General features: G+C 39.4%; 1 gene segment (V, D, J or C); it reads right to left on the reverse strand.

Moving 5' to 3' along the window:
• Nucleotides 1–9462: 9462 nt before the first annotated feature.
• Nucleotides 9463–9978, reverse strand: LOC125784500 (Ig heavy chain V region-like). The segment is given in 2 exon segments: nt 9463–9806; nt 9908–9978. Coding segments are annotated over 2 exon segments (384 nt in total).
• Between the last annotated feature and the right edge of the window lie 2938 nt (nt 9979–12916).

Here is a 12916-nt window from a genome sequence, read left to right on the forward strand (position 1 = left end):
ACCTTAGCAACCACCCCGGATACCATAGCAACACCTTAGCAACCGCCTAGCAACACCCTAGCAACCACCTAGCAACCACCTAGCAACACCTTAGCAACCACCCTGGGTACCATAGCAACACCTTAGCAACCGCCTAGCAACACCCTAGCAACCACCTAGCAACACCTTAGCAACCACCCCGGATACCATAGCAACACCTTAGCAACCGGCTAGCAACACCTTAGCAACCACCTAGCAACCACCTAGCAACACCTTAGCAACCACCCCGGATACCATAGCAACACCTTAGCAACCACCCCGGATACCATAGCAACACCTTAGCAACCGCCTAGCAACACCTTAGCAACCACCTAGCAACCACCTAGCAACACCTTAGCAACCACCCCGGATACCATAGCAACACCTTAGCAACCGCCTAGCAACACCCTAGCAACCACCTAGCAACCACCCCAGATACCATAGCAACACCTTAGCAACCGCCTAGCAACACCTTAGCAACCACCTAGCAACACCTTAGCAACCACCCCGGATACCATAGCAACACCTTAGCAACCGCCTAGCAACACCCTAGCAACCACCTAGCAACCACCTAGCAACACCTTAGCAACCACCCCGGATACCATAGCAACACCTTAGCAACCGCCTAGCAACACCCTAGCAACCACCTAGCAACCACCTAGCAACACCTTAGCAACCACCCCGGATACCATAGCAACACCTTAGCAACCACCTAGAAACACCCTAGCAACCACCTAGCAACACCTTAGCAACCACCCCGGATACCATAGCAACACCTTAGCAACCGCCTAGCAACACCCTAGCAACCACCTAGCAACCACCTAGCAACACCTTAGCAACCACCCCGGATACCATAGCAACACCTTAGCAACCGCCTAGCAACACCTTAGCAACCACCTAGCAACCACCTAGCAACACCTTAGCAACCACTCCGGATACCATAGCAACACCTTAGCAACCGCCTAGCAACCTCCTAGCAACACCTTAGCAACCACCCCGGATACCATTGCAACACCTTAGCAACCACCTAGCAACACCTTAGCAACCACCTAGCAACCACTTAGCAACACCTTAGCAACCACCTAGCAACACCTTAGCAACCACCCCGGATACCATAGCAACACCTTAGCAACCGCCTAGCAACACCTTAGCAACCACCTAGCAACCACCTAGCAACACCTTAGCAACCACCCCGGATACCATAGCAACACCTTAGCAACCGCCTAGCAACACCTTAGCAACCACCTAGCAACCACCTAGCAACACCTTAGCAACCACCCTGGATACCATAGCAACACCTTAGCAACCGCCTAGCAACACCTTAGCAACCACCTAGCAACACCTTAGCAACCACCCCAGATACCATAGCAACACCTTAGCAACCGCCTAGCAACACCTTAGCAACCACCTAGCAACCACTTAGCAACACCTTAGCAACCACCCCGGATACCATAGCCACACCTTAGCAACCACTTAGCAACACCTTAGCAACACCATAGCAGATACCAGCCAGCACTGCAATCACACTCGCAGTTTCTGTAGGAACTGCAATCTAGTTACAGACTGTAGTTCTGTATCTGTTTCTCTGCATACTTTATTATTATTCTCCTTTCACCCAGTTCTTTATTGAGGAGCAGGCTGGTGGTGTGTTAGTTTTCTACTTTATCTTAACCTTTGCTGATATGGAGTTATAGTAACTTTGAGTTATAGTTTTCTTGTCTTTTCTCATGCTAATCGTTCTTACAGCATCACTATATTCAGGTCCATATCCTTAAAACAGACAACACAATTAGAAATGCCTTACAGGCGTAAACTCATATCAGCAGCTATTTCTAAATGTATGACGCATTTATGATTTGTTTTCTGTACACTATAAACAATGTAATGGATTTTCTATTAGAATGACTATTAGTCTGCATTGATCCGTCAGCACTCATCATTAGTAATGAAAAGCAACACTGATTAAAAAATTAACAATTTAAATATTTTACCAGTAAATATGATGTTTATGTTAACATAATTATATTATCTTAAAACTTATCTTAAAAATGACTCTTCAAACCAAACCACTTCATAAAAAAATATTTTAATGAATTAAAAATTTTGTATAAGAACCATATGAATATTTATAGACAGTACTCAATACTGAGTATGAGTAGATTTATTACTAGATTCTATTATTAAATATCAAACACTTGTAAAAAAATATTGGGCTATTTTTCTCCACAAAAAGTATAAATTAAATAATGCACACTAATCATTTTGTAGGTGTATGTAATAAAATGTAATTTCCTCATGCAGAAGATATAAACTCATATGTTTTTCCACACTGGATGGGGGGCGGCACGGTGGCGCGGTGGGTAGCACTTCCGCCTCACAGCAAGACGGCCTGGGTTCGATTCCCGGCTGGGGCGACCCGGGTCTTTCTGTGTGGAGTTTGCATGTTCTCCCCGTGTCTGCGTGGGTTTCCTCCGGGTTCTCCGGTTTCCTCCCACAGCACGTTCAGGCTAATTGGAACTTGATTGAAATTGCCCCTTAGGTGTGAGTGTGTGAGTGAATGTGTCTGTGTGTCTGTCTGTGTCTGTCTGCCTTGCGATGGCTTAGATCGTAGAACCTTGTGATTAGACAGTACCTTTCCTGCCGCGAAATAGCCGACGAGCTGATGTGGCGTTAAACTCGACTACCCAACCCAACCCAACCCACACTGGAGGGGTTTTTGTACAGCTCTGTAGATTCTTCTGTCACTGTGTCACTCGGGCGCAGTAATACACAGCTGTGTCTTCAGTCTTCAGGCTGCTCATCTGCAGATACACCTGATCCTTACTGTTATCTCTGGAGATGGTGAATCTTCCCTGAACTGACTGAGAGTAGCGTTTAGTGCTGCCACTTGGACCTGAAATTGTTTCCACCCATTCTAAACCTTTTCCAGCAGCCTGTCTAATCCAGCCCATCCAGTAGCCATCAAAGTGTAGACCAGACGCTGTACAGGTGAGAGTATGAGATCCTCCAGGTGTAATGATCACTGCTTCAGACTGTATCAGAGTTTGACTCCAACATCCTAAACATGAGAGGAAAAGAAGGAATGACCAGAAGAACATAAGAGTGAATTCAGATTGAAAACATTCAGTAGAAAATCAGCCAATCAGGATTGTACTTGTAGCGAGAGACAATAATATAAAACTGCAGAACATCTTCACTTCCATTCTCCAGACAGCAGAGTGATGTTTATCCAGCAGAAGATCAGAAACACTGAGTGATGACTGACAATAAGAAGCTGCTAGAGGACAGGAAATTTGCATAAGCTTTTAATCTGAATTATTCTTATTATTAGCTCCACCCCCTCCTTCTGATTTACTTCCACTGTATTCTTACACATTACTTTAACTCAGATCAGGGAGCATTGTATGAAGTTAATTAATTCATGCATTCCATTAGTTTCTTATCAGTGAACATCCCACTACATAAATCAACATACATGATACAAATGACAAAAATTTAAGAGAAACTGTAACACAACTAACAAACAGACAGACAGACAGACAGAATGTGAAATGGATGTGCTGGGTCAGCCTGAGCCTGAGGACGTTTTTCCAGGTCATGAAATAGGAGGAGCTCTTTTCCAGATCGGGCTCCTCACTGCAAAATAAAACACATTCAAACACACAAAAGCATGCAGACACAAACAAAGGGTTTTGCACACCAGAGGGTCGTAACAGTGAAGCAGATCTGAAGCTTGATCATGATAAACTAAACACTCACTTTAGTCCTGCAACAACTGTAAACTATAAACCTCATTTATAGTACAGACTGCCTCCTAGAGACATAAATATACATCAATATTCTAAGGTCTAGTTAATCCTTAATAGCAGTGGTGTCAAACTGGATTTCTTCCAGGCCTCTCAGTTACTAATTAGCACAGCATTAAATAGTTGATCTGAATACACAATATTATTGTTTCATTTTAATAATCTTTATTTGTTTTGTCTTGGAATTCCTTCTACACTAGGTAGTTATCAGGTTGATTGATATTGGGATTTTACTAGATCTGAACACTGCAGTGAGGGTGGGTTTTTATACAGCTCTGCAGGGTCTTGTATCAGTGTGGTCTTCGAGCACAATAATAAACAGCAGTGTCTTCAGGCTGCTCATCTGCAGATACGCCTGCTTCTTACTGTTATCTCTGGAGATGGTGAATCTTCCCTGAACTGACTGAGAGTAAAGCATTCTGTCGCTCCCTAATGCAATGTATGCAATCCATTCGAGTCTTTTTCCAGCAGCCTGTCTAATTCAGGCTATATGAGCACTACCATCAGAAATCCCAGAGTAGGTACAGGTGAGAGTGTGAGATCCTCCAGGTTTAATGAGCGCTGGCTCTGACTCAGTCAGTGTCTGACATCTAGAACCTGTTACATAATATAATAACACTCACTCAGTCATTTCAGATACACACCCACACACAACAATCTCACATTAATCTATAAATGATATCAAAGATAGATTCACAGATAAATCTACTCACTGATTACAGTCATTAATGTGAAAATTAAACAGCACAGCACTCTGGGATTCATGGCTGCTGCTTCTGAAGTAAAACCACAGTGAGAACAGCGCTACTAGAAAAGTCTTTATAAGTGTTTATAAAGGAAAAATCTCATTTGCATGCCCCACCCCCTGCAGGGTTTATAGGTGATTTACAGTCCACATGGATATTACATTAAGCAACCAGTTATACAGAGCAAAATGCCTTGATTATGGTACAGCTACAACTTTTTTAATAAATAGTTAATATATTCTTAAGAATCTATAAACACATTGTAGAAAAGCTCATGCTCTTTCTGGTGAATGGTGCTCTCTCCCCTCATCACTCTTATTCTGATGCTGGCTGGCACAGGCATCTGTTAGCTGATCTATCAGAGCTGGGGATCCGACACTTTTCACCGAGCATGTTATCTGCCTAGTGATGTTCACTAGTGATTTATTGTAGCAATAATGTCAAGAGCATTGCAGGTTGGGGTGGGGGGAGGGGTACTAGTGAGTGTGCGGGATATTGGCTATGTTAAACTGGGGAGAAAATTGGGAAGAATATATTTTTAACAAAGAAGAAAAAAAAAACACATTCTGCTCAATAAACACAAACAACTATCTAATCAGATTTACCTTTCATTATTAATCTCTAATATTAAATATGCCATATTTAATAATCAGGTTTGGTCCATAGTTTCATAGAATTTGTTGCCAAATTACCACTTTGTGTCTGATCCGAATATATAAAAAATCATCACACCACATTGGAGGAGGCTGTGTAATTGTGTAGCGAAAATTTGTTTTGTCAAATTTTACACCTGTTAACGCTTTGCGCCTCTTAAACTTAGTTTTAGTTAGGCTGTGTCTACTGCAGCCTCAGCTTTCTGATCTTGGAAGGTAAGAATAGTAACGGGCATGGCCTTTTGCTGTTGCCTGATTCAATGATCTGTTACACAGCTAGTTTATTGTACCTATTTCCTTCTCTATATTCTTTGCCGAGCAAACACAATAAAGTGAATCCTTACCAGCAAGATTGCAATTATTCAGACATTACTCATATTTGTTAAGAAGGCAGATCAATTCAACAATTATAGTCACACATTTAAACTTCACCTGTTTTCTGTCTTTGTTCAGGGATTCTGGAATAAAGTACAAATTAATAAAACCCTACATTACAGTGTCTATACGAACTGCCCAATACAGATAATAATCCATATAGCATCATGCTTCTGAGACTGTGGTTCAACTCTGCTCCTATGTTTTGTACATCTGTGCCTATTACGAACACAGTAATACACAGCTGTGTCTTCAGGCTGCATGTTCTGTCCTTGTAAAGTGACGGAGCTGCTGGAGGAATCTTTAGAAATACTGAACTTGCTTTTCAGAGAATCTTTTTGGGTTATGCCCCCACCCCCCCAGATGTAATTTATCCACTCCAGAGTTTTTCCTGCAGGCTGTCGAATCCAACCTGTGGCGTAGCTGTTATCAGTAACTGAATAACCAGATACTTTACAGCTGATGCTCAGAGATCCTCCTGGTTTTATCATCACTGAACTCGGCTGAGTGAGAGAGATTTCACACTGAACATCTGGTTAAAAAAGAAGAAAAAAGATAAATTAGTAAAAATAACTATTGTTAATTTTTTTAATTGTAGATTTCATAAAGAGACTCACAGGAAGCTGCTGTGGTCAGAATTAGCAGAAGTGTGTAGAACATGACTGTCTGTTGTGTGTGTGGGAATCTATTAAAGTGTTGAAGATGCTGAGATGTTAAAATACAGGATCTTCCTTTTATACAGACAGCAGGACTGAGTCACTTTGCATAAAGGACAGACACACATGTTAAAAGGCTCCACAGTACTGAATATATAGTCTTTGTTTATTGCAGCTATGAACTATTCTGTGAGACTGCCCTCTAGTGGTTAAATTAGGTTAGGAGGGGGGAGGGGGTGAACATCTGTTATTAAAGATAGAAAATGTTAATCTTCAATTGAACACGTAATTGTGAAGAGAATTAGATCATAAGGAGATGTCAAATATCAGTAGGCAATAAAGAGATAATTAATAGATAAGTAATTAACCTTCCTGTTATTATATTAAGAGTATTAAGTATAAATTTAAAATGTAATCCAGAGTAAGAGGCCACAATTTTCATAGAGGGGTCAGGTATTATTTCACCACTCGCACCATGTTCAAACACTTGAATAAAAAAAAAAAAACTTACAGTAAAAGTAAGAGTAAAATCTATGGAGTTAATTTTTTTGACAAAAGTTTTACACAAAAACATTTATTCCACAGTCACAATTTTTTGGAATTAAAAGGAAAATGTGTATGTATTTAATATATTTAGTAATATATAAGTAATATACTTGGTTACTTTTCTATTCTTTGCAGTTACATGACAATGATTTGCATTTGGATTTTGCCAGTCGTTTTTTTTTTTTGTGCATTATCTGTGGATTTTTGCATATAAAGTACTTTGCTTATGGATTCACTAATTTCCTTCTGCTTCATTGTTTTGCTTCTATATGTGTACAATCTGCAGTATTGCAGAACCCCAGTCTAGTATTATCAGTTTTACCTGCCTTTTTACTGTAAATAAGCAAAATACTGTACAAAATACATGTATAATAAATTAGCATTTATTATATTATATATTTGTTATATATGATATACAGTAAAAATGTAACATAAATCTAAATAAAGGCAGTATATATATATATATATATATATATATATATATATATATATATATATATATATATATATATATATATATCTCCATGTGTTGGCATATGAACTGCATGTGTGTGGGTGTGGGTGTTTTTGTAAGGGTCTTGGGTATGTTTTCAGCACTGTGGGGTCTCCTCACACAGTAATACACAGCTGTGTCTTCAGGCTGCATGTTCTGAGCTTGTAAAGTGACGGAGCTGCTGGAGGAATCTTTAGAAATACTGAACTTGCTTTTCAGGGTTATGCTCCCACCCCCCCAGATGTGATTTATCCACTCCAGAGCTTTTCCTGCAGGCTGTCGAATCCAACCTGTGGCGTAGCTGTTATCAGTAACTGAATAACCAGATACTTTACAGCTGATGCTCAGAGATCCTCCTGGCTTTATCATCACTGAACTCGGCTGAGTGAGAGAGATTTCACACTGAACATCTACAAAACAGAACAGAAAAACATTAATTAGTAAAAATAGAAAGAATTACTGTTGTTTATCAAAAAATGGGTGTCTTCAATGTCAGTAAGCACACTCACAGGAAGCTGCAGTGGTCAGCATTAGCAGAAGTGTGTAGAACATGGCTGTCTGTTGTGTCTGGACTTGTTGAAGTGTTGAAGATGCTGAGATGTTCTCCAGTTTAGTGAAAGGAAAGATCTGCCTTTTATACAGAGAGCAGGACTGAGTGACTTTGCATAGAGGACAGACAGACGTGATTAAAAAGACACCTGAGCTTTATAAGGCTGTGGGACAGTGGGATAATATATATATATATATATATATATATATATATATATATATATATATATATATACACGTCTCAAAAATGTAGAATAAAATTGAAAAGTTGATTTCATTCATATATTATATAGATATATTACACATGATGATTATGGATTACATCCAAATACAACCCAAAACTCAGTATCTCAGAAAATTAGAATATTATATAAGACCAGTTGATACTTTTGACAGTGTGGGCAGTGTGCCAAGTACTGCTGGAAAATGAAATCCACATCTCCATAAACGTTGTCAAGCAGAGGGAAACATAAAGTGCTGTAAAATCTTCTGGTCGACACTGCACTGACTTTAGACAAGCGGATGACATGACTCTCCAAACCATCACTGATCATCAGTAAATTTTACTGAGTCTGGAGGAAGAGTGGAGAGACACACAGCCCAAACTGCTCGAGGTCTAGTGTGAAGTTTCTACAATCAGTGATGGTTTGGAGAGACATGTCATCTGCTGGTGTTGATCCACTGTGTTCTATCATGTCCAAAGTCAGTATGCAGATGCAGATTTCATTTTTCAGCAGCATCTGGCACACTGCACACACTGTTAAAATAGATCACTCTGTGTGTAATACATCTATATAATATATACAGTACGTTTCACATTTTTTTATTGAATTACTGAAATTAATGAACTTTTTAATGATAATCAAAATTTTTAAGATGCACCTTTAGTCGAGGTTACAGTTCTCGTATACAACCACTTTAAAAGTGTATAAAAATGTATGAATTTTGGTTCGATCCCAAATAATCTCTGGAGCAGTTAATGATTATGATCTGACCTTGATCTGACCAACCTAGTCGTACAGTTATACTCTACAAGTTTGAGCTTCAGTCAGTAAAAAAAAAAAAAAAAAAATAGGACATCTTACAAACATATTTATTCATATGGATATTTGAGTTTCAAAAGTAGTAAAATGTTATCAACAGAAATATAGACATCCTTTATTGTAGTAGCTGAATTAATTTCAAGTAGACATTTTCTTTATTTCTCTGACCTCAACTATGAAAAATTTCCCACTCCTCCATGCAGAATTCTTTCAGCTGTGTGATGTTTTAGGGGTTTCTTGCACAAATCAATTCATTGATTTTTGCATCCTTTTAAAAAAAAGTTACTTTTTGTAACACATTTATAGAAGTTCAGTTCACTCTCACAATGGGGTCAATTGGGGGGTTTTATGTGCTGTCTTAATCATATTATATAATTACTTAAACCACTTTCAAAGAAGGTATAACATTTGAACACACAATATTTATTCTGCATTAATGTGCACAACATTAACTACTAATTGAAATTTCTCAGTGACAATATACTTAACAACCCAGTGTAAAAGTACAGCATGTTCAGCCTGATGCTGTCTGTTTTATGTTGCTAGACTCCACCCTCCCTCTGTTGATCACCAGCCTCTAGTTTTTGTACAGCTGTCTGTATGAGTTCCACCACAGTGAGCCTCTAGCACAGTAATACACTGCAGTATCTTCAGGCTTCAGTTGAGTCATGTGCAGGTAGAAGTTGGAGCTGTCCTTGGATGCTGTGAATCTGCCCTGCACTGCCTGGGCTGAGCTTTTATCTGTGTCAGAATAATAATAAATAATCCATTCCAGTCCTTTACCAGGAGCCTGTCTGATCCAGTACATGTTAGTGCCCCCCACACTGAATCCACTGCAGCTACAGGTGAGTTTGTGGGATCCTCCTGGAGCCACTGCTACTGACTGTTCAGACTGTGTGAGAACAACCTGAGAGTGAACACCTGAACACAGACACAGAGAAATCATTAATAAAGCACATTAAATATGGTTAGTTCAGTTATTGTATTAATATGATTTCTTATTAAGAGAGATACACACTCACATTCTGCAATCAGCAGCAGCAGTAAAGAGCTGAGGAACATGATGTGTGTGTGAAACTGTTCAGATCAGAGTCCAGACTGTCTCTCTTTTACTCTACATTTATACAGAAGAGCTTCAGTAACAGTTTTGCATAAGAAGTCAGTGACGTATTGTATTGTGTTACAGTTTTTCCCAAATGTTTACACAAAAAATGTGGAACTATGCACACAAATCCAAAAACATGAAGCTCATGTGTCGACATTGTGACTCCAAACTGCTAAACTCTAAACACAATTTTATATGTTCTCACTCAAATATCATTCTAAATCACAGCTTTGCAAATCACTAAACACAAAGTTCATCATTTAGAACACCTTGTTCACCTAAGAATCACTGGCCTCCAAATACAAAACTCTAATTACCAAGTAGTCTCACACAAGTTGCAGCTATATAAACTTAATTAGCAGAACGTTTCAATCATTTGTCAGAGTATAAAAGAAGCCTCACGTGACTGATACAGCCCTCCTCCGTTGTCATCTGGGATAATGTAAGTTTCCACTGGGCAGCTCTGGTCAATGATTGGTTCTCTAAATCCACAGTTTGTTGTGCTGCACCTTCCACCATATTCCCCATCTCTCAATCCAGTAGAGGAATTCTTTTCTGCATGGAGGTGGAAAGTGTACAAACGCAGACCCCACGAGCGTGTGGCTCTACTTCATGTAATGGGGGAGGCATGTGATGACATCCACGCAGATGATCCATCCACGCAAAGATGGATTTGCCATGCAAGGCGTTTTCCCCCCGCTGTTTGTCGAGGGAGAATATTGCAGCTGATGTAGATGAGGTCTTCTTGCCTGACCGATATCAGGGGTCTGAAGAACAGTGATCTGTTTCTTTGCATTTTGCAATAAATACAGTTTTGTGTCCTCTTTGTATGTGAATTTTCCTTATCATGTTTCTCATTGTGAAAATAGGTGAAAATTACAGTTTTGCAACATTTTACATACAGTACATATAGCTTATATTTGTGTAGTACTGTAAATGGGGGTCCTACACCACACCAAATAAATAAAAACAACAGAAAGACAACATATTTCCATTGACTTTTATGCATTTGAATTTGTACAGCGGCCTCATGAAGTCAAAAACATAACCAAATACTTCTGATAACAGTGCTCTGAATTTATCTTGTCAGTGTTTATTTGATGCTCTGTAAGAGATAAGCATAAAATAGCTGTGTGTGTTGTTTTGGTGGAAGGAATCAGTTTTGCTGGAGATTTGTAGAGTTTCAACAAAGGAGTTAATAATTTTCAGTTTGTGTTTAGAGTTTTGAGAAACTGAGCCAAGTTTTTAGAAATGCGTTTAAACATTTGTGAAAAACTGTAATACTGTATGTCTCACCTCTTTAGAGATGCCATTTAATCATATAATTAATGTTTTTTTTTTTATTTAATTCACCTATAAGTGGTTTTAATCCTATGGTTGGTCAGTGTACCATGATACCAACTGAACTCAATGTGCAAAGTATATCCAATAGGAGAGTATCCAAATACTCATCACTCTGAGCAATAGAGAGAACATTGACATTAATTTAATTGATTCTCCAGTAGGGGGAACCATTCACTCACAAAATCAAGCAGTCTAATTCACTCAAAGCCTAAAGTCAATGCATTACAGTTTTTCTCAAATGTTTAAACGCATTTCTAAAAAACTTGGCTCAGTTTCTCAAAACTCTAAACACAAACTGAAAATTATTAACTCCTTTGTTAAAACTCTACAAATCTCCAGCAAAACTGATTCCTTCCACCAAAACAACACACACAACTATTTTATGCTTATCTCTGACAGAGCATCAAATAAACACTGATAAGATAAATTCAAAGCACTTTTATCAGAAGTATTTGGTTATGTTTTTGACTTCATGAGGCCACTCTACAAATTCAAATGCACACAAGTCCATGGAAATATGTTGGCTTTCTGTTGTTTATATTTATTTTGTGTTGTGTAGGACTCCCCCATATAGCATTACAGTACTTCGTGTATATGTATATGTGCCATTTTTACTGTATGCAATGTGTATGCAATTACAGTTCCAAAACTGTAACTTTTACCTATGTAAGTACAATGAGAAACATGACGAGGAAAATCAGTTCACATACAAAAAGGTAACAAAAATGTATTTATTGCAAAATGCAAAGAAACAGATTACTATTCATCACGCCTCTGTTCTCGGTCAGGCCAGAGGACCTCATCTACCTCAGCTGCAATATTCTCTCTAGCCAAACAGCGGGGGAAAAAAACGCCTTGCATGACGAATCCATCCTTGGCAATCAGCTGTGTGGATGTCATCACATGCCTCTTCCATTGCCTGAAGTAACGCCACACGCTCGTGGGGTCTGCGTTCAAACACTTTCCACCTCCATGCAGAAAAGAATTCCTCTATTGGATTTAAAAATGGGGAATATGGTGGAAGGTGCAGCACAACAAATTGGGGATTGTTAGTGAACCAGTCATTGACCAGAGCTGCCCGGTGGAAACGTACATTATCCCAGATGACAACGTAGGAGGGCTGCTCTAGTTCTTCTTCCTGTGGGAGGTTGAGGAGATTTTTGAGTTCATCAAGAAATGATACCAAACGAGGAGTGTTATAAGGACCAAGTTGTGCATGGTGATGTATAACCCCACGGTGACCAATGGCAGCACACATGGTGATGTTTCCACCACGCTGCCCAGGGTGTCAGGGTGCGGGGTGCAGGGAGGACGAGGAGGCGGACGCAATTTCAAACAAAAGGGGATTTATTAACAAAAACAGATACAAAATAAACAGGGATTTACAGATAACAGGACTAAGGAAACTGGGGAAAACATGGAACACTGACAGACGTAAAAACGTACAAGGATCGACACCGGGGAAATGGAACACGGACCTTAAATAGAGGTGCACACACACAGGAAACATGAAACACCTGGGACGAAGGGGCGGAGCTACAAATGAACACAGGTGAGTGGAAAAACACTGGGAATGAAACAC

This window comes from Astyanax mexicanus, chromosome 19 (assembly GCF_023375975.1).
Source record: "Astyanax mexicanus isolate ESR-SI-001 chromosome 19, AstMex3_surface, whole genome shotgun sequence".
NCBI classification, from domain to species: Eukaryota; Metazoa; Chordata; class Actinopteri; order Characiformes; family Acestrorhamphidae; genus Astyanax; species Astyanax mexicanus.